Below are 19277 nucleotides of genomic sequence, written 5' to 3'. Positions count from 1 at the left end.
GCGTACAGGCAAATGACTACATAACCTCTCTAGGTTCTGTTCCTGTGACATGAGGCTACAGAGGCCACTGTGGTGGCATCTAGAAGTCCCAAAGACAGATGGGAGGTCTTAGGCCATGTCAGAACACTCTTCTTGATGGCCCTGGTTTCAGGGACATTCACCCTGTGTAGCCATGGATCTGAGGTAAGAAGCTACAGTGGCTCGTGTTTCTTGAGGCCAGCAGTGGAAAAACACTAGCTACACAAGAGATCCAAACCCTGCCTCGCCTGCTGCTCAGAGCCCTGAGAATCCAGCAGAGGAAGGAGCCACAAACAAACAGCATTGCTGTACCAGTGGAGGCGATATAGACCCGAAAGACATAAAGACCCAACTGAAACATGGGAAGTGGATCCAGCTGCCTGTCCTTAGCTTCCCAGAAGGTTCCCGATGATCACACATTGGGCTGACACAGAACAGAGGTCCTGAATGAATGAATGAATGAGTGAGTGAATGAGTGAATGAATGAATGAGTGAGTGAGTGAATGAATGAATGAGAAAGCAATCAGTGAGTAGCTAAATGAATGAACGCCCCCAACCCCACCACACACACACACACACACACACACACACACACACACACACACACACACACACACAAAACCACCCTAGGTTGCAGCAAAATAAGGCTGTGTGTTCAAGCCCTCAAGTCCCCACCTGCAGCTTGATTCTGGGAAGCCCACGACCCCTACTGTCTCTGAAGCCTGTGGCACACGCACCATGACATTCAGGCCCTGGTTGGTGGGTCCCTGTGCCACAATGTACTCAATGCCAGTCTCATAGACATCCATGGGCCGGCGGTACTTGACCACTGTACCAGCGATGTTGAAGTTCTTGGGGCTGTCCACCTTGTAGTTGCCATTGAAGAAGTAGAAGCCAGCTTCATCTGCAAGGGCTGAAAGAACAAAAATCACTGAGTCACATGGGCTAGATGGACTGAGCAGAAAGGAGAGAGAGAGAGACACAGGGAGGAGCCAGCACACAGGCTCCAAGAATGGTGGCCAGCCTCGCCCTCCCTCTCCGTAATGACCCTAACACAGGAAATTCAATGTCACAGGGAATCAGACAGACACTGTGCCTGGGGCCAGCATGTGGCCCTGGCCAGTGAGAGCCTAAGAGACACAAACATACTTTCCTATCAGTCTAAAACAAACAACCACAGGCCAGTCTGAGTGGCTGGAAGAGCCAACAGCGAAGGCTGGCCCTGCCCTTCTGGCTGCCTTGGATGGGCCAAAGGGATTGCCAGGTAACGAGCTAGAGCCATGGCCAAGCGGTCAGTCTGGACCAGGAGGGTCTGCGGCCATGAACAACAGGTACCAGCCAGATACTAGACTAGACTGTACAACCTGACTGTGACCCTGGTTGTGATACCAACTTCAGTTCTCCCAGAAAGAGACCTCAGTGCCTCATCCAGGGTGCCCAGTGAGTGACGCTATAGCCTGGCCTGGCCAGTGTGGAGTGTTCTCCAGAGGGCTTTCCCTGGGACCACCCCGAGCTGTCCAGTCTTGTCTTCCTATTAGAAAGAATGGCACTCAGGGGTGCCCAATTAGTCACTCAATTAGTATGTCTGTCCTGCTGGGCTTAACACCTGCTTGCAGCACAATCAGGCAAGACCAGAGTCTAGACACACGCTATCACCATTTCCCTCAGGCAGGACATGGCTGGAGGCAACTGAAAGCCACGATCAGAAGGGAGTATGCTCACAACGCCCCAATAGCCCATTTCCCAGCTGCCCAGGGGCCAAACACTGGCCTGGAAGCTGGCCTCTCTTGAAGCTAAGGGGGCTAAGTAAAAGTTTTCTGAGCTCAGTTGAGGGCTGGAGAAGAAAGGGAGGAGGCCGTCTCAGCACTGGGGGACATTCTGTCTTCTAGAGGGCGTCCTTAAAGCCGGTTCCAGGAACTGGCCCGCCAGAGGAGCGAGTGCAGTTTCCAAAGGCCCTGATGCAATCCAAGCAGAGGAGCCGGGGCAATTAATTTATTATCAGACAGACGCAACAAGCAGGACGTGTCTGAAAAATACCCTTAACGTAATAACGTCAGGACATAGCGTCAAGTCCAAGTCCAGCTGGGGCCTGGTTGTCCCGACTCAGCTTCCAGATCTGTGGCCAGGGTTCAGCTTGAGGCATGCATCCAAAACCTGTTTCCTGACAGCGAGGACCTTCCTTCCTGCGGCTTTCCCAGCCCTTGGTATTTCCAGTGTCTGCTTCAAGAATGAGAACTTTGCAGCCAGCTCAGAAAACACGTCTCCTGGCCTCCCTGCAGCCCTAGTGAGCAAGCAGACGGCAGAGCCACCGGCCTGGCTGGAGGCCTGGCTCTCCGTGCTCAGCCCACAGATGTCCCCAGCAGTGTGGGCCTGGGGCCAGCCATGTGCAAACGCCCTGGGAGCCTGGCAGAGGACGGGAGAGCCCAACATTGGGCTCAGCCTGAGGATGTTCAGCACACACCCTTCCCCTTTTCTGGATCCGTAGAGCAGAGCTCTGAGCTGTCGTGCTCACCTACCTGAGGTGTGGGAAGGAAAGACTTGTCATTTTGGAGAACTGCTCCTTAAGACAGCTTGGACCTTGGGTCCATCCCACATAGGACAGAGCCGAGGACAGAATGGCTCGGAGCTACTGGTACCTGCCCACATGGAGTTTCAGCTACCAGCTTCACACACCACCCAGCCAAAGACTGTCACCAACATGGGGGCCTCACCACTGTGCAGTATCTCCAGAATATCTGAGGTAGCAGCCACTTCCGCTGTAGTGTGCCGCTTCCCACAGGAAACTGAGCATAGTCAGCCTGATTCGACAGATAGACCCATGATCAAATCCTTCCTCAGCAGCTCATGACCTTGGAGAGGCCACCATGTCTCTCTCCGCTCTGTGACTTACTCCTCCAATAGACCCTACCTCTGGCTCCCTGAATCCTTTCTGGACCAGCACCTCTAGTGATGGGGAATTCACTGTCTGATGTCACACCCTCTCTCTTGTCCAGCACCTCTAAGGACAAGGTCCCCATCCCCAACAGCTGGCTTTGCAGCTGTTCCTTTCCACCTGGCTTGTCTCACTACCCACAAAAGAGACCAAAGGCCAGGTGCCCTACTCCCTCCATGCACGCACCCCTCAACTCCACCTACGCACCCAGCACATCTGCTGACTTCTTCCTCTCCACAACCTGGATGTCTCGGGCACCAGCAGGGATATGGGTCACCAAGGAGTAACCTGTGGGCATAGGAACATCTGTGAGCAAAGCCAGGGACGGCGGGGCATAGAGGGAGCTGCCATTTCTCCCCTGCAAAGCCACTCCTGGGTGTCAGCGCCATCTCTGAGCTCTGGATAGTAAGGGGCACCTGCCTAGGGGTTGTCCCAGCCATAAATGTGTGGTCTCACCTAGCCCTGACGAACTCCTCATGTCTTTCAGAGGACGCTGACCCTCTTCTGGGGCCCTTTCCCAAGTACATTCTTTCTCCACCAAGGCCATTGGCCTGCCCCAGCCCTGCCCTCCCCAAAGGGACACAGTGGACCACAGGGACATTAAACAGGCTGACGTCCACAGACTTGGGTCATGCCCTGGTTTGTCACTTAATTTTCCTCATCTCATCCAGAGACAACACAACACCAGCACTATGTAGTCATGACTATTGGCCGCTCCATCTCCTGATAGCGTCTTGTTGATGGTCGAGGCTTGATGCATCCACACAGAAAGCCTCAAATAGAAGAAGGCCACCCTCCAAGGGCTACTGTCCACATGCCTGAGCTCAGGCCCCATCATCCAGGCCTTGATCTGGTGGGGAGGCAGCCACACAACACCAAACACAAAAGAGAGCAAAGTGGGGCTGGGAACAAAGTGCCTGGCAGGGACCCTAGCAGGAAACACAGTCAACAAGATCAGAGCCATCTCCTGCAGAGGAGAGTGTCTCAAAAGGACAGGGACTGGCAAAGTCGGTGTCATGTTACCCTAGGAAGGTGACCCTCTTCCAGGGCCCTTTCCCAGCAAGAACAATGGCCTTCCCTGGCACCCGCCCCCAAGTGACACAGTGGACTACAGGGACTATGGTGCTTTCCTGAATTCTCCAGTAGAAGGCCGCAGAGTCCACACGCAAGCCACCCAGGCCCAGATGTCCCCGCCTTGGCCCTGACCTCACCCTCACCTTAGAGGTCCTTGAAGGGCCTGCCCTGACAGTGTCTCACATCTGGCTCCTTGGGAACCAGGGGTGAGGGGCTCTGAACTGTAGCATTGAACTATTTACGTGGTGCTCACTGCCGCATTGTACTTAACTGGGGACAGAAATGCCCATGTGGTGGCCCTGGGCAGAAAGCAGGAAAGAGGCCCGTGATGCCCGAGCCGGGCAACAAGATACTGATTGAGGCCTAACTGGTTATTTTGCTGAGACAAGGTCTCTCTATGTGAGCCTGGCTGGCCTAGAATTTGCTATGTAAAACACAGCAGTGATTCTCCTGCCTCTGCCTCCCACATGTTGGGATTACAGGCATGCACCACCACATACCTGGCTTTTAATTTTTCTTATTTTTTTTCTTCTTATTATTATTCTATCTGTATTGGTGTTCTGCCTCCATGTATGTCAGTGTAAGGGTGTCAGATTCCCTGGAACTAGAATTACAGACAGTTGTGAATTGCCATGTAGGTGCTGAGATTTGAACCTGGGTCATTTGGAAGAGCAGCCAGTACTCTTAACCACTGAGCCATCTCTCCAGCCCTTGGCTTTTAATTTTTAAATTAGCAAGTGGTTCACAAGACTCCTGAGCAGTTAACACTGTTAACACTTGACCCCTGTGAGCTTCGGGACATGGCTGGGGAGCACAGACCTGTCGGGGCACACATGTGGCTCTACAGCTAGGACCCAGGGCCTGGCTGCTCCAGCTGGGACCCAGGCCCATAGAATCATAGGTCCCCTTAAACCTTTGTTCTCTCTGCAGGTTTGGGCAATAGTGGCAGCCACGGCCTCATAGCAATGTCCCAGATATGAATGAGTTAATGCTGAACAGACCTGGCTCTGTGCCTGGTTGGGAAACACTCAGCCAAATTAGGGGGATCATTTTCACGTCAGCCCCAGTCTCCCGAGAGGGAGTTCCACCAGCAGCACAGAGCCTGTCTACAGCCTGTGGCATCTGACATGAGCTGAGTGCTCTCCAGGAGAGGCATTTCCTGGCCTCTGACCTCTATCTCCATCTCTGCCCTGAGTCCAGCAGAAAGTTGTACAGGCAGGGGTAATAGGGAACGGGGAGGAAGAACAAACAAACAGCCCATCTTCACCACATCCCATCTTCAGCAGGTCTCAAAACCCACCATACAAGAGAGACACTTAGCATACAGATTCACCCCACTACACACAAGCAGCTCCTGTGCCCACCCTCCTGTGTTAATCTCCTCCCTAGGCCATGTATCTGTGCTTTGTTCTTGGTGGCCTTCTGCAGAGACTCAGTGACCACCCCTCATGTGGGGGCAGCCAAGGCTTCCTGGCCTCCTGGGCCCTTCGGTGGTCTCAAAAGGACTCCCTTCACCCCCACCCCGAAAGAACTTGAGCAGGAATTTCCACACTAGACCTCAGTTTCTCCTTGCTAAGTGGGTATCAAGTGGCCCTCCTCTGTGATAACTTAGTTTGCCTCCACACACACTTCTTGGGACCCAGCAAAGCATTTGCTTGTGCACTGACCATCACAAGGAGGCATAAAGATCTGTCTCATGCACAGATCCCGGACACGAGAGTCAGGCCAGAGCCAGAGGCAAACACAGGGTCAGTAAACACAACACTCAAGAGGGGGAGTCTCAGGATGGCCCAGAATCAGTCTACACACTCCATGACTCGTGGCTCAGCTCCCCCCTGTCCTGGGATGTAGCCTTCCCTAAAGGCTGCCTCAAAGGTCGAATGAGATTCCCCGGCTAAGTGTCCTCTGGTATACAAGTGAGGTAAAGAGCTCTTTTTTGGTGCCACCTCTGCCTGGGCCTGGGCAGAGAATGAGAGAACCCACGAGAGGAAGCAGCTGACCCTGGACACCTACCTGGCACGCGGTGGGCAGGGATACCCCCACCCAAGCTGCCCTTACCAAGATGACTGTTGCCCTTCCGGTAGTTGCCTGTCACGTGGGTACAGCTGCTCCCATCCCCCTGGCAGACACCGCACTTGTCCAGTGTGTGGGTGGAGAAGAGCACTCCATCACAGCCAATGGGCTGCAAGAAGCAATGAGAGAGGCTGCTGAGAGGGCACTGTGGCTAGCACAGGGGCGCCACTGCCTCTGACAGGCAGGGTGGCCAGCACAGTGAGAACAGCCATACTTTTGGTACAATGTTTAACAACCTCACATTTTCCAGACACGCAAACCCCTCTCAGGTCGGTGAGCTTGCAGGAAGTGCCATCTCGAGCTGGCACCATGAGCTGCCGCTGGCCGTCCACGGTGGTGCAGTGCAGGTCACATGGCTTACTGGAGATGTGGACATAGTCATCTGGGGGATGAGCAGAGGGTCTCAGGGGAGGGTGTGCTCGACTCACCCCTCCTACTGAGATAGCGCCCCTTCCCGTTAAATAGATGGGGAAACTGAGCCTTGCAAAGAAGGAGCTTGACAAAGTATTGACAAAGTATTGGTAGCAGAAATGAAGTGAGACACTGGTCTTCTGGCCCAGTCCAAGCTCTGGGTTCCAACTTCTGCCTCCTTGTGAGAAGGCATCACACTTGACATCCACAGAAGGGTTTCCCATGACAGAGGGACTGAACACCTCAACACTTCCACTGGCTGAGGGGAGAGGGAGGGGGGTAGAAAGGTGAGCCAGGAAGAGCAAACATGCCCCTGGTCCCATGGGACCTTATCAAGTCCCCGTTTGGGGTTGTCTGGTCTGGTTCCTGTCCAAGCCCTGAGGACAGCAGGAGAGTCCCGACCTCTGAGGGCGGGCGGCCCTGCAGGAAACTCAGCTCTATAATCTGTCCCTGGTGATGTCATGGGTCATGGGGGAGGGAGGGGACAGAACTCCACACCCTCTTCTAGAGAAGTAGGGTCTCCTCTGAGCTCTGTAAATGACCTCCAGAGCCTTCAACAGGGTCTAGCTCTAAGCCTCAGTTTCCCTACACGCCACCAACCAAGCTTATTCCTGAGGCTCAGGTACCTGGGTAAAGGGGCTTCCACTGGTAGGCACGGCCGTCATACACACGGGAGTTGAAGGAGACACACTGCTCTTCACGGAAGCTCCTCCCTTCCGGTGGACACTCCTGAAAGAAGAAGGCAGGCGGGGCTCCAGGAGGGGCTGAGCAGGAAACAGCTACAACCAGATGACCCTGCGGGGGGGGGGGGGCCCAACCCCCACTGCTCCTGGCCTTACTCTACCCGGTCATTTTCAGCTACTCAGAATGGAGCTGTGACTGTTCTTCCTGTACTCCTGTGTATCAGCCTCATCAGCCTCCGTTATACGCTGCATATGCCTCTGCATCCCTCTGACCTTCTCAGCCACGCTGTGGAACGGATGGGACAGCGATGGCTCCACCCACACACACCCCCATCCTCTGGCAGACCTTGTCAGCATCTCCATATATGCGTACAGATCCCCAGAGTGCCTACTGCTAATCCAGTGCATTCATGGCTACGCACAGGAACCAAATCAGGAGGGGAACTCTATAAAAGAAGAACCCTGAATTTGCAGGGGGCAATTCCCCATGCTAGAGCTGGAGTCCAAACTGAACCAGAGTCTGTCCCCTTCAGGAACTCGTGGATGTCCACTGAATTCTACACCATGACTAGCTGCATCTACTAGCTTCCCTTCATCTCTCAAACCCCACTTGTTCACAAAGACAGACTTCTAGCAGTTTAGCCAGGCAAGCCAAGTAGGACTGGGAGAGCTGGCCTCTCCACCACCACCACCCCCTGATGGCTCTTGGAAAGGCAGCTGGGTTTCAGGGTTGCCTTTGGTCACATAGAGAGTGCGCCACACAAGCCATGCAGAATCAATGCTTCTCCCCAAGCCTCTGCCACCTTGCTGTCCAGCCAAGGCACACCACCTGAGAGCTGGGGCAAGAGAGGCCCAGGGAGGCTGCCTAGCAAGACTGCTTCACGGGTAGAAAGAGGGGACAGCAGTTGTGGCTGCCTGGTGTGCAAATGTCCAAGGCAGAGAGGGATTGCGGTGGGAGTCCCCAGCTTCTGAAGTTCCAGGACCAGGTGGGAGTCCAAGCGTCCTACCACACCCAGCATGCATGGGCCAGAGTATGCAACATCTAATGCCTGATGGACTCAGGCATGAGCCTGGATATCAGCCAGCCTACTCCGGCCTCTCCCTGAAAGGACAGTGCCAGCACAGGATGTCCGTGGTCCAGGGACAAGAGCAGGGCCTCAGGGCTGCAGGCAGCTGGCCTTACCTGCACTCTGCAGAGCTGGTACCGTTTGGACGTGCCCACACAGGTCCTGTTCCCTGCGCCCGGAACAGACTTCCTCCTGGTGGGAAAATGTGGTACTGAGCCAGGGCTGGAGTGGCAGCCATAGGTCCTGACACCTGTTCTGCCATGTCCTAGCTTCCAGTAGCTTCCCTGACTCACTAGGATGGCACCTGATGGCCCTCCATATTCTCAACAACAGAGCTTGTACTGTACAGAACCAACGAGGAGCAACCATGTTACAGAGGCCTGTGCTAACATGCGAATTCATGTGGTGTCACGTGTGCCCAGAAACATGAGCTGGCTCCTCTCCACATGATGCCACCGATGAGGAAATTGATGCTCAGAGAGGTTAGGTGACCTACCCAAGTTCACACAGCTTAGAAGTAGCAGAGGCGAGATTCGAACCCAGGTACCTCTGAGAGCAAAGGCTTTTTAACACTCTGCCTGTGCTGTGTTCTTTCCTGCTTCTTCGGTTCATGCCTCAGAAGTAAAGGGACCCTAAAAAACGGATCTCGCTTTCTGACACTCCCTCTCCGGCACCCCAGAACACTGTCACCAAGAATCTGTCAGAAGGCCCATGCTCAGTGGAGGCCAATAGAAAGAGAGGCCCATGCACATCAAATGCAAGCTTAGAAGAAAAGCCACCAGAGCGCGGGCAAGGCTGCCCCTCCTGACAAAACCTTGGGGTTTCAACCAACTCACCTCTGTTGCAGACAGTGGCGCTCCTGGGACGTCACCCCACCCCCACAGCTTCGGGAACACGCTGTCCACTTGGTCCACTCCCCCCACCAGTAGGCAGTGGCGTCAGCACCTCCCTCCAGGCTGTTGGATGTGGGGCTGTTGTCCTGGGTGAAAAGCCCCCCAATAGTGAGCAGAAGGCTCAACCGCAACACAGAAGCAACCTACTTCCTGAAAACACGGCATCACTAGCAGCTGAGGGGAAAGCAGATGGCGCAGCTTCCTGTAGGGCTGCTGGTGGAGTCTCTAAGATAGCCTGGTGACCCCATGTGCCCCGCCCCCATCTTCAGGCCTGAGCATCTTGGGATTTGGGCAGTGCATGAAGCATGTCTAACCTGTCTTGCTTTCTCCCTCACAGCTCACACTTCACCTGCATCTGCAGCCTCACCCCACACACACCTCCTGTCCACGTGCCTTCCTCAAGGCCCTCGCTTGAAAGAGACACCAGACACACCTCACTCTCCAGCTAGCTGCTCAGGGACTCCAGGACAGTCAGAATGCCAGGGAAGGAAGGGGCTGGTCTGACCGGCTCTCTGAACAAGTTTCTGGAGCCAAAAAGAATACCGGGACCCTTGGCCATGTGGCCACCCCTACTACACAACACTTCCAAGTCAGCCCACTTGAGAGTGAGGTCACCACCTGACTGACAACCCAGAGGAGGTATGCATCAGGGACATGCTACATACTACTCACCGAGGCCTCAGTAGATGCCGTACCCCCAGCCACAAGTGCCATGGCCAGCAATGGCCAAGCCCAGTGTGAATGCTGCCATCTGCCGTCCATCCTGCAAAGCAAGACCCCATCACTCCCAGGTGAGGCTCTGCTGTGGAGACGAGCCCTCAGCCCTCGGGGGGTTTGCCCAGTGCTCCTAGTGGTAAGGTTATCTGGGATCCTATGGCAGCGGCTGCCATCTGAGAAAGACTGAGCCATCCATCTGGGCTCAGCAAGCAGTTTGGTAAGTGATTACAGATGTCTGCCCTGCTTAGGCATAAAGGGATGGTATGAGTGCCAAGTCTGAGCCACCCTTCTTCTGAGGACTTCTGCCAGGCTTTGCCCCTGGAGGGTGGCTGTGGGGAACAGAGACGGTAGAGGAGGTGGGAGGCCCGGCCTTGTAGAGAGGTCACTATAAAGAGAGATATGAACAGGGCTCGGCCCCTTGCCTTGTCCAGAGCACCTTGGGAGTTTTCCCTGCTTGACACTGGCTGGTCACCTGAAGGAGCACCCCCCCCCCCCTAGAATTCATGAGCTATAGGAGGGGATCCTTCCTTTTCCTCCCCGCCTTCGCTTGTCCCCTGCCCCATGGTCCTCAGGCAATGGCAGCCTTCCCTTCTCAGAGGAATGCTTTCAGAGCCTCAGACAGGGGACAGTTCAGGAGTCTGGGCCCTTCTCTCTTGAGAGAAGTGGGGGAAATGCAGAAGGAGACACAACTTATGCCTGTGTGTAAATGGCCCAGGACCCCTGCTCCTGACTCCCTCCCAACAAACCAGCCCCTCAAAACCAAACACCCACCAAGGGTTAAGGTGAATCAAATCAAATCAAAGAGAGCTTGCAGCCCTGATGTCCCACCTCTCAGAACCGCTCCCATGAGCCTCAGCGCCAACCCTCTCTCAGAAGGAAGGGAAGCTAATGACCTCTATCCAGAGTTTGTTTCAGGTGGGTGTCATCGGCCAGTAAATTAGACAATGGGTTAAAATCCCAAGCCCTAGGATAAGCTGTGCAGCAAGACAGCCTACTACCCCCACATCGCAGAGCAAACTTAGTGGCTCAACACAGCACCCAGGGGAAGAAAGTCTGGAGATTGTCTGGACCCTTGCAGCTTTGATGACAACTGTCCTTCTGTCCTTCTCTCTCCCTCCCTCCCTCTTTCTTCATCTTTCTTTCTCCAAGCACCTACAGGTGTGCGGAAGCGAGGCCAGCAACACCCTTACAGCAGATGTGCTCACACAGGCTTGCAATGATAATGGAGATCCTGAAATGAATCCCCTTTATCCCAGCGGCTGCCCACCACGTCCCCTACCCCATCTGTCTGAACCTCCCCTGCACGTCTCCATCTCTACCTCATCAATACCCCAGCCCAGAGTCCCTATCCCACACAGTCCCAGTGGCTTCCATGGTTCCTGCCGCTGCCAAAGACAGGTGCCCAGTCAGCCTCACATTTGGTTTTCATTAAGGCTCTCAGACACTGCTGGATTCCAGCCAAGTCCAGCTCAAACAGGATCCATCTCTCCCTAGGGTCCAAAACCTTCAACAGGCCCACAGCGTGGGTTTGCAGCACAGAGAGCAACTGCTAGTACCGGAGGCTGTCGCCTCGGGGGGGCCACCCTGCCACTGTGTGGTGCAGGTTGCTCCCTCTTTCTCTGTGGTTGCACACCCTCACCAGGGACTAGGACATTCCCCCAGCCCCACTCTGAACAACTGGCTGGCCAGGGAAGAGCTACACCTCACACCTCCCAGAGACCACAATCACGAGCAGGGACAATTCTGTGGTGGCCTACCTCACCCAGGGTCAGCAGGTTGTCCTCCCCGAGAAAGGAGTGAGAGCTAGCTGCCAGGTGCACGGTGCAGGAAGGTGAGTGCAGAGATGTGCGGGCTCTGTCTGTCTCCTGTCCTGCTTCCCCAGCGGCCTCCCTCTCCCACTTCAAAGAGCATTCAAGGGAGGGGGTTCCCAGGAGGGGCGCTCAGCCCAGTGGCTGCTCTGTGGCCGCAGCTGCCTTTATAGCTGTCAGGCAGACGGGGAGGAACTCACACTTCCCACCGCTGCTCCCCCGCCCAGCCTGCTGGCGGCTGGCCGGGCGCACACTTTAACCCGCTCTGCGCCTCTGGAGCGGGGCCAGGCTGTCCAGCTGCCTGCTGGCGGCTGCCACCACAGTCCAGGAGCAGTGAGTTAGCCTGAGACTAGTTTGCCCGGGTCCAGAGTGACTGACCCTAATGAATCATGCGGAGGGAGGTTGGCTGTGGTGGAGTGGAGCCCCCCCTGCCCCACCCATGTAACTTCAGTTTCCAGAGGGGGCTGGAAGCCATGTGGTGTCCAGGCCTCCGGCTCCTGTTCACAGGGAAGACACAGAGGTCTGGAATGGTATATGTGTCCAGGCCACCCTCCCTCCTTGGAAAACAGACCTAAACAGCTGAGGAACTGAGGGGCATTGGGAGAGCAACACCAACGGCTCCAGAGAGAGGAAGAGATGGCTACAGCCTGCTGACCTGACGGACGTCTAGGAGGACCAGGTTGAGGGAAGGCATGGGATGATCAGCAGATGTTTGGTACCAGCTTGGCTGGACCCCCCACCAGCTGGGCAGCTACTGGCTGGCAAGCTGGACTCCAGGGCTCTCGTTCTCTGAGCTGGAGCTGAAGGGGCACGCAGCTTCAGTTCCACCTACGAATCCCAGCGGACTCTGAATTCTGGAGTGTCTGCTCTGACATATCTGGCTCTCCGGGAAGCACCCCATCTCAGAAAGCAGCCACCTTCAAAGGACAAGTTATACTGGACCAACATCCCAGAAGAGGGCTGAGCCATTTCATCCATGCCCCTGCCTCTACAATGCAGATATCCAGCCCTACAGTAGGGACTGGAAGTCCTCTTCTTGCCTCTCCCCTCCCTCTGTGCCAGATGGTGAGCTTCTTCGGCTGCCTCTTTGGGCTGCTAAGAGTTGTACCCTGAGGAAGTACTGTGTCTGACCACCAGAGTCCAGAAACAAAGCAACTAATAAAAATAAGAAAGACCCAGCCTTGGTGTGAGGCTTCTGTTAGATGACAGGCATCATTATCGGCCCTTTACAGGTGAGAAACGGAGGCTGGAAAATGGAGTGACCTGTCTAAGGCCACACATCAAAGTTGTGACAAGTATGGGTTGCAGTGTTCCTCTGTCACATGCTCTCTTCTTCTGCCTGGCTCTTCAAAGGTGCTGGCTGGCTCTTTCATCTTATGCCCTGATAGGAGCTGAGGGCGGGGGCGGGGTGAGGGGAGGTGTCAGGTCTCACTCTCCCATGTCCAGCAGCAAATGACTTTAGGGTATTCAGTTTCTGCTCTTTGTCACCCTGACCTCCCCTGACCCTTACTCAGGCCCACACTGCCAGTAAGCTGAAGTGCAGGCATCCTATAACCTGCCATACAGGACGCACGCACGCACGCACGCACGCACGCACGCACGCACACACGCACGCGTTCTCACTCACAGACACAGATCAGTTCTCCTTATCCTGGAAGCCTCGGCCACTGTTCTCCTCCACTCTGGCTCACTACCAGGCCCTGTACACTCTGGAACAGATCCAAGCTCTCCTGGCACTCTGGCTCCCACATGCCCCAGTGCCAAGGTGACTAACAGTTTCCCTTGGGAGGGACCCCACATCCAACTGACACAACCACCCAGCATCTTCCCTTGGCCTGGCAGCACAACAGGCCATAGCCTGGCCACTTGGAAGACAGAGCCATGGAGGCAGTTTTGCTGGCTTTGGGACCCCACCACTGTGTGACCCCCTAGACCCTGGATCCCTTGTATTAGCTGTGCCTTCCCTTCCCTACAGGTGGCTCTTAGGACCTTTCATATTCAAGACTCAAGAGTCCCTGGCAGCCATGTCATAACTACCTGGTCCACAGTGGGCTGAGGATTTCAGAGAGACAGAAAAGATTCACCTGCCCCCCCCCATCCCCGCCCCATACACACATACCAGGTTTCTCCCCTACCTCAGGCCCCAGAAGCTAGGTGGATTGAGTGAGGAGCAGGGACACAGTGTGTCCCTGGGCTACATGGATAGGTGATTTGTGGCGCTCAGTGCAAAATGTCCCCATTCAGAAAGCGGGACAAAGAATTTCTCTTTATCAACGTGTTTCTCCTGGCACATCATGACATTTGTATCACTTGTTTAGTGTTATACTTCTTTGGCTCAAGGCATTTGACAGTTGAGTATCCATCCTCATGGGTGCGAGGGAGCCCACTGAGCCAGGCCTCTGGTCTGGTCCTGTCTGGCTTCTCTCCATATGCTCAGACCTCCAATGTGCTTTTCTGACACTTTTTTTTCTGGAGCTCCCCACAAAGACCCATAACTTTATTTGGCTGAAATGGCCTCTCTGATTTGAGGCTGGGACTCCCTCTGAGGTTCAGCTAAAAACTGAAGGCCAGACAATCTTGAGTCACTGCTGTTCCATCCACTGCAGGCTGCCCAGCAAGGGGGCTGCAGACTCCTGGGCTGGACCACAAAGCCGACTTGTGAGTTTCCCACCTATCTCATTCAATTATACTGGCTTTTCTGTGAAGCTCACGTATGAAGCTCCAGTCAAGGAACCGAGGCCTATGGCTAGGTAAGATCCCTCAGGCTACTGTGGTCTGAGATTCCACACAAAAGGGGCGGCTTCTTTGTCCCCAAATCTAGTCAAGGACAGAATTAGGGTGGCTGGAAGTGAGCTGTTGCTAGCCAGGGAATGTTGGCACTGCAATCTCCTGGGACATCACGACTTGCCTATGGTTGTTCTTGACATATCAGCAAAGACCAGAGACATCCCAGTAGACCTGCAAGTCCAGGAGAAGGTCCCATGGGCACCCCCACCAACCTCTCTACCACTAGCCTGTGTTCTCTAATCCAAGGACTGAGAGATGTGTATCCAATAAGGAATGACAAAAAGTAAAGTTTGATTAGGCCTTTTCGTTAGGGATTTTGAGGTCAAAATGTGAATGGGGGAGGGGGTTGGAATTGCTTTTTCAAGCCAAATTAAATCTAGATGCTTGAGTGCTATATTAAAACTTAGACATGTGCAAGTTCCTGGGTCCACAGAAGATCTTCGGCTGTGGCTGTCTCCTCTGGCCACATGGAGTAGATAGCATTTGACAGACAGTCTGTAGGGTAGGGAACAGTAGGGAATCCGGGATTCCAACTCCAGCCCTGATCCAGCACCTGGGTCCAGAAGGCAGCAGTTCTTCCCAGGGTGAGGACCAACCACTGCACTGAACAGACGGCACAGCTCTCAGCAGCAGGCTGGCCTACACGGAGCCCCTCACCCCTGTGCAGTTGCTGGCAGAAGTTCATGGGGCCAGAAAGCAGCTACCATCTCCACGCTAGGAGTGGCAGGCCATGCCTTCTGGCAAGTGTTAAGGAGCTGGGGTGTCCTGCTTGTGTTGCCAATTATAGTCTCTGTGTTGCACATAGACAGAGCCCCGATTGGCTGCCTAGGTGCAGACCTCAGAGACAGAATTCGAGAGACATAAAACCTGTTCTTTTCTTCCAGGCAACTTCAGTAGATCCCAGACAGGAACAAGGCCTCTGTGTTCTGGGGTGACCCACTACTGTGGGCCGGGTGTTCAAAATTTGGAAGAGGCCAATACAGCAGCTGGCACGGCACTCCTGGGCTGGGCAGACAGACAGCTGTCCTGAAGGCTGAGAGCTCAGCATTCCATGCATGTCAGCACATCTATAAAACCCAGCCACTCCCTCCACCGAGGGGCTAGGGAAGGGGGAACCAACTTGTCAGTCCTTACTCCAGGCTTTATGGCCTAGAGGCTGGCCCTTACAAGGTTCCACTGGGACCATGCCACCTGCTGGGCAGAGAAGGAATGTCATCTGGGACCCTGGGTCACAAAAGCCATGGCATTCCAAGAGCTCACTGGGTCCACTCAGGAACCAAGCCACGAAGGCGCACGAGCTGGCCCTTCTCATCTTATAGGACAAATGAGAGGAAGTGGCAAGACCAGACAGTCTGATAGGGCTGGGTAACCTTGAGTGAGTTCTTGCTCTTCCCTGGGCCTCAGTGTCTTCCTTGTAAAACGAAAAGGACAGAGGTTTTTCACTTGCTGGCTGCCCAGAGACCCATGAGGCACATTGTGAAGACCGCTTGGCCAATGGCTAGCCCTGGACAGACCCTGAGAATATAGGTGCTTTTCAAGACCCATGTGCACATCCGATGCCGTGGAGAAACAGCCACACCCCAAACCAGGCTTGTGTTCTTCAGGATGCTCATGATTTTGAGGCACAGCTGTTAGGGTCTGTTGGGCACAGCACAGAGCAGGTAGTGGGGGGCTGGTAGGTGGGGGCTTCAAAGGTGGGAAGAACCAGGGTAGCTAGTCCCTGGATCTGTTGGCCTTGAGCCTGCCCGGGTGGACTTGTAGCACCTCCCCTGTGTCTCCAGGGGAGCACCATCTTCCAGAACAGCTCCCTGCCCTTTCTACTCTATTTAACCCAAGCCCAGCGCCTGGGCAAATCACTTCCCCTGCTCTGAAGAGAGACCCAAGGGTCATTTCAGTCCTGTTCAAGACTGGACGCCTTCTCCAGAGTCAGCTGGTCTGTGGCCAGGCAGCCAGGCTGGGACGGGAGCCACACACATCCACCCCCTTGGAGGGTAGCTCGCAATCCAGCCTTTACATGGGGACTCTCCTGCTGCCCCAGGCCCAGCGACCTGTCTCTTTGCTTTGGGTATCCCCCCTCAGACCCTTCCTCTTTAATGGCTATAACATACATACACTATGACTCCACTTCCTTTTGCCCCCACCTCCTTTTTTTTTTTTTTTTTTTTCTCCTCCCTCTCTTTCTGAAACTAACAGCCTAGCTTGGAGTTCATAGCTGCAACACACACACACATACCCACACATAACTGTGGAATATTTTCCTGCTTCTGGGGTTTGTGGCTCTGGGGTGTGTGCTCCTTACCACCTCCCCAAGTGCCTGACATCTAGTCTATTCCTTCTCCCCTTTTGAACACTGTGGGAAGCTGAGGGTGAGTTAGGCCTTGGAGCAGCGAGAGAAGAAGTGAGAATCACGAGAGATGCCCCCTGAGTCGCTCAGGGGGAACCATGAAGCTCCCCAGCCCCCATCACCAGGGTTCATATAGCAAGACTGGTTTTCCCATTTGGAAAGGGAACTGGCCCCTAGGAAGCCAGACTGAAATCAGCCCCACCTCCCTGGATTTTCATTCATTCTTTTAACAGCCATTCATTCCTCTGGTGTTTTTTTTTTTTTTTTTTTAAAGACCCACAAAATACTAGGCTGGGCCTGAAGGGACTATGGCAGGGAGCCAGGCAGATGACAGATCCTTTGCTCGAGACCCAAGCAGTGCAATACCAGCATCCTCTCAGAATGCTGAGTGCTGTGATAGGAAGGATGTGGGGTCAGAGGACATGCTAGAGGAAGAGCGGAGAAACTCCTCGGCTCACCAACTGTCAGTCACAGAAGGGTTCACCTCAGACACACTGTCCAGCCTTAGCTGGAACAGCAGGGAACAGGAAGAGCTGTCCTGAAGCTGGAGCTCCGGGAGAAGCTGGTTCTGAGAGTAGCATGTGCAAGGGCTGGGTGCACATCTGGGTATGGACATGGACAGCTTGGGCATCTCTTCGAATAGTTGAGCTTCCTTGAGGGACTGCAAGAATCTTGGGAAAGTCTTAGGCAGAACCATGACAGGACCAGGTGTCTTAAGTTGGATATTTCCTTGTGAGCAGGAGAGATGAGTCTTAGACAACTTCAAACAGGGTGCTTCTGGAAAGGGATGGGGGGGGCTGGCAGTTGAAAGGGGGTGAAGCAGCCAGGCCTCACAGAGTAGGGAAGCCCACAACCTCTCCTAGAGGAGGCCACCTAAGGGTGTATTGGTCCTTGAGCCTGCTACACCCCAAGGTCTAGGTACCACAGGGAGGGAAGTAGGCGCCAGCCTCAGGCCCACCCTGCCACCAAAGAAACTGGACGTAACATGAGTGTGACAGCATGGGTGGGTCTCAGGGTCGCTGAGCAGGTGAAACAAGAGGAGCCAGACCCAGAAGAGTACGTGCTGGGTGATCTACTATTAAGTTCTAATGAAGTCAGACCCAGGCAGAAGTCAGCTGGCTGCCTCTGTTGTGGAGCAGGGAACAGCTTACCAGAAAGGGCATTAACAGGATGTCCCATGCCAGACACTGGGAGTGAATGCTGAGCTCCACACAGGTGTGTACACCTGCAGCACCCTATTGTACAGGTGTATACACCTGCAGAACACTATTGCACAGGTGTATGCACCTGCAGACCCTTATTGCACGGGTGTATACATCTGCAGCACCCTATTGCACAGGTGTATGCACCTGCAGAACCCTATTGTACAGGTGTATACACCTGCAGCACCCTATTGCACAGGTGTATACACCTGCAGAACCCTTCAGGTTACAGGTTCAAACCCTGTGTGCATTGACAGACGGCACTAGAAACTGGTCCCAAATAAACCTGAGAAAGAATTGGCCTGAGGCGTTCAGACCACACACCCATTATTCCTTGGCTGGGGGCTGAGGGGTCCCTGCCAGACACTTCCCCTAAGACATTTTTGCAACAGGAGAAGGTGATTTCCTGAAGTCAGGCCAAAGAGCTGTTGTTCAAAGAGGGAATGAGAGCTTAAAGGCCAGACAACTGCTTTAGAATGGAGAGGGGTCCTGCCTGCTGGTTTAAGACAAGAAACAGTGTAACCAAGCAGAGAAGGCTGTGATTTAAGACAAGAAAAGCGTGTAACCAATCAGAGAGAGGGCTGTGGGTAATTAGGTGAGTAAAAAGGGCCCGTGGGCTGATAAAACGTGCTTTGAGTGTCGAGAATTAGCTAAACTTTACCTTTTTTCACCTCCTGCACTCCTCTGATGTACCACCCAAATAGCAGCACCCTTGACATGGTCATCCTGGGACAAAGACCCTGATAGAAAACAACCAGAAGCTGGGTGTGGTGGCGCACACCTGTAATCCCAGCACTCAGGAGGCAGAGGCAGGAGGATCGCTGTGAGTTTGAGGCCAGCCTGGTCTACAAAGTGAGTCCAGGACAGCCAAGGCTAACACAGAGAGACCTTGTCTCAAAAAAAAAAAAAAAAAAAGAAAGAAAGAAAGAAAGAAAAAAAAAAAAAAGAAAGAAAGAAAGAAGAAAGAAAAAGAAAGAAAGAAAGAAAATAACCAGAAGATGGGGGCATCACATCCATAGGAACTTGTCCCCAAGAGTATCACCTCCAAAAGAAGAAACACAGCTTCCTTTGGGGGTGGGGGAGAGAGAGGGAGAGAGAGAGAGAGAGAAGAGAGAGAGAGAGAGAGAGAGAGAGAGAGAGAGAGGAGAGGGGAATATCAGAGGCAAGTCCATACCACATGGTACATCAGCTGTTGGACCTTCTCCATGTGTCACTGGACACATGCTGGCTCAGAGCACTTAAGCCCTCCTTGTGGGCGCTGCCACAGC

General features: G+C 54.0%; 1 protein-coding gene across 1 annotated transcript in view; it reads right to left on the bottom strand.

Annotated features, from left to right (window-relative positions):
• Adamtsl2 (ADAMTS like 2) overlaps nucleotides 1-11834 on the bottom strand; it is a 32345-nt gene extending 20511 nt beyond the window's left edge. The window contains exons 1-9 of the mRNA XM_051166348.1: nucleotides 11626-11834; nucleotides 9824-9914; nucleotides 9095-9237; nucleotides 8375-8450; nucleotides 7135-7237; nucleotides 6334-6479; nucleotides 6083-6206; nucleotides 3158-3238; nucleotides 756-931 (exon numbers count right to left, since the gene is read on the bottom strand). Coding sequence (XP_051022305.1) covers nucleotides 756-931; nucleotides 3158-3238; nucleotides 6083-6206; nucleotides 6334-6479; nucleotides 7135-7237; nucleotides 8375-8450; nucleotides 9095-9237; nucleotides 9824-9913 — 939 coding nt within the window. The 5' untranslated portion in view covers nucleotide 9914; nucleotides 11626-11834. The remainder of the gene's footprint in view (nucleotides 1-755; nucleotides 932-3157; nucleotides 3239-6082; nucleotides 6207-6333; nucleotides 6480-7134; nucleotides 7238-8374; nucleotides 8451-9094; nucleotides 9238-9823; nucleotides 9915-11625) is intronic.
• Between the last annotated feature and the right edge of the window lie 7443 nt (nucleotides 11835-19277).

The sequence above is a fragment of the Acomys russatus genome, chromosome 24 (genome assembly GCF_903995435.1).
Source record: "Acomys russatus chromosome 24, mAcoRus1.1, whole genome shotgun sequence".
In the NCBI taxonomy this organism is placed as follows: domain Eukaryota; kingdom Metazoa; phylum Chordata; class Mammalia; order Rodentia; family Muridae; genus Acomys; species Acomys russatus.
This window is presented reverse-complemented; position numbering and strand designations above follow the sequence as displayed.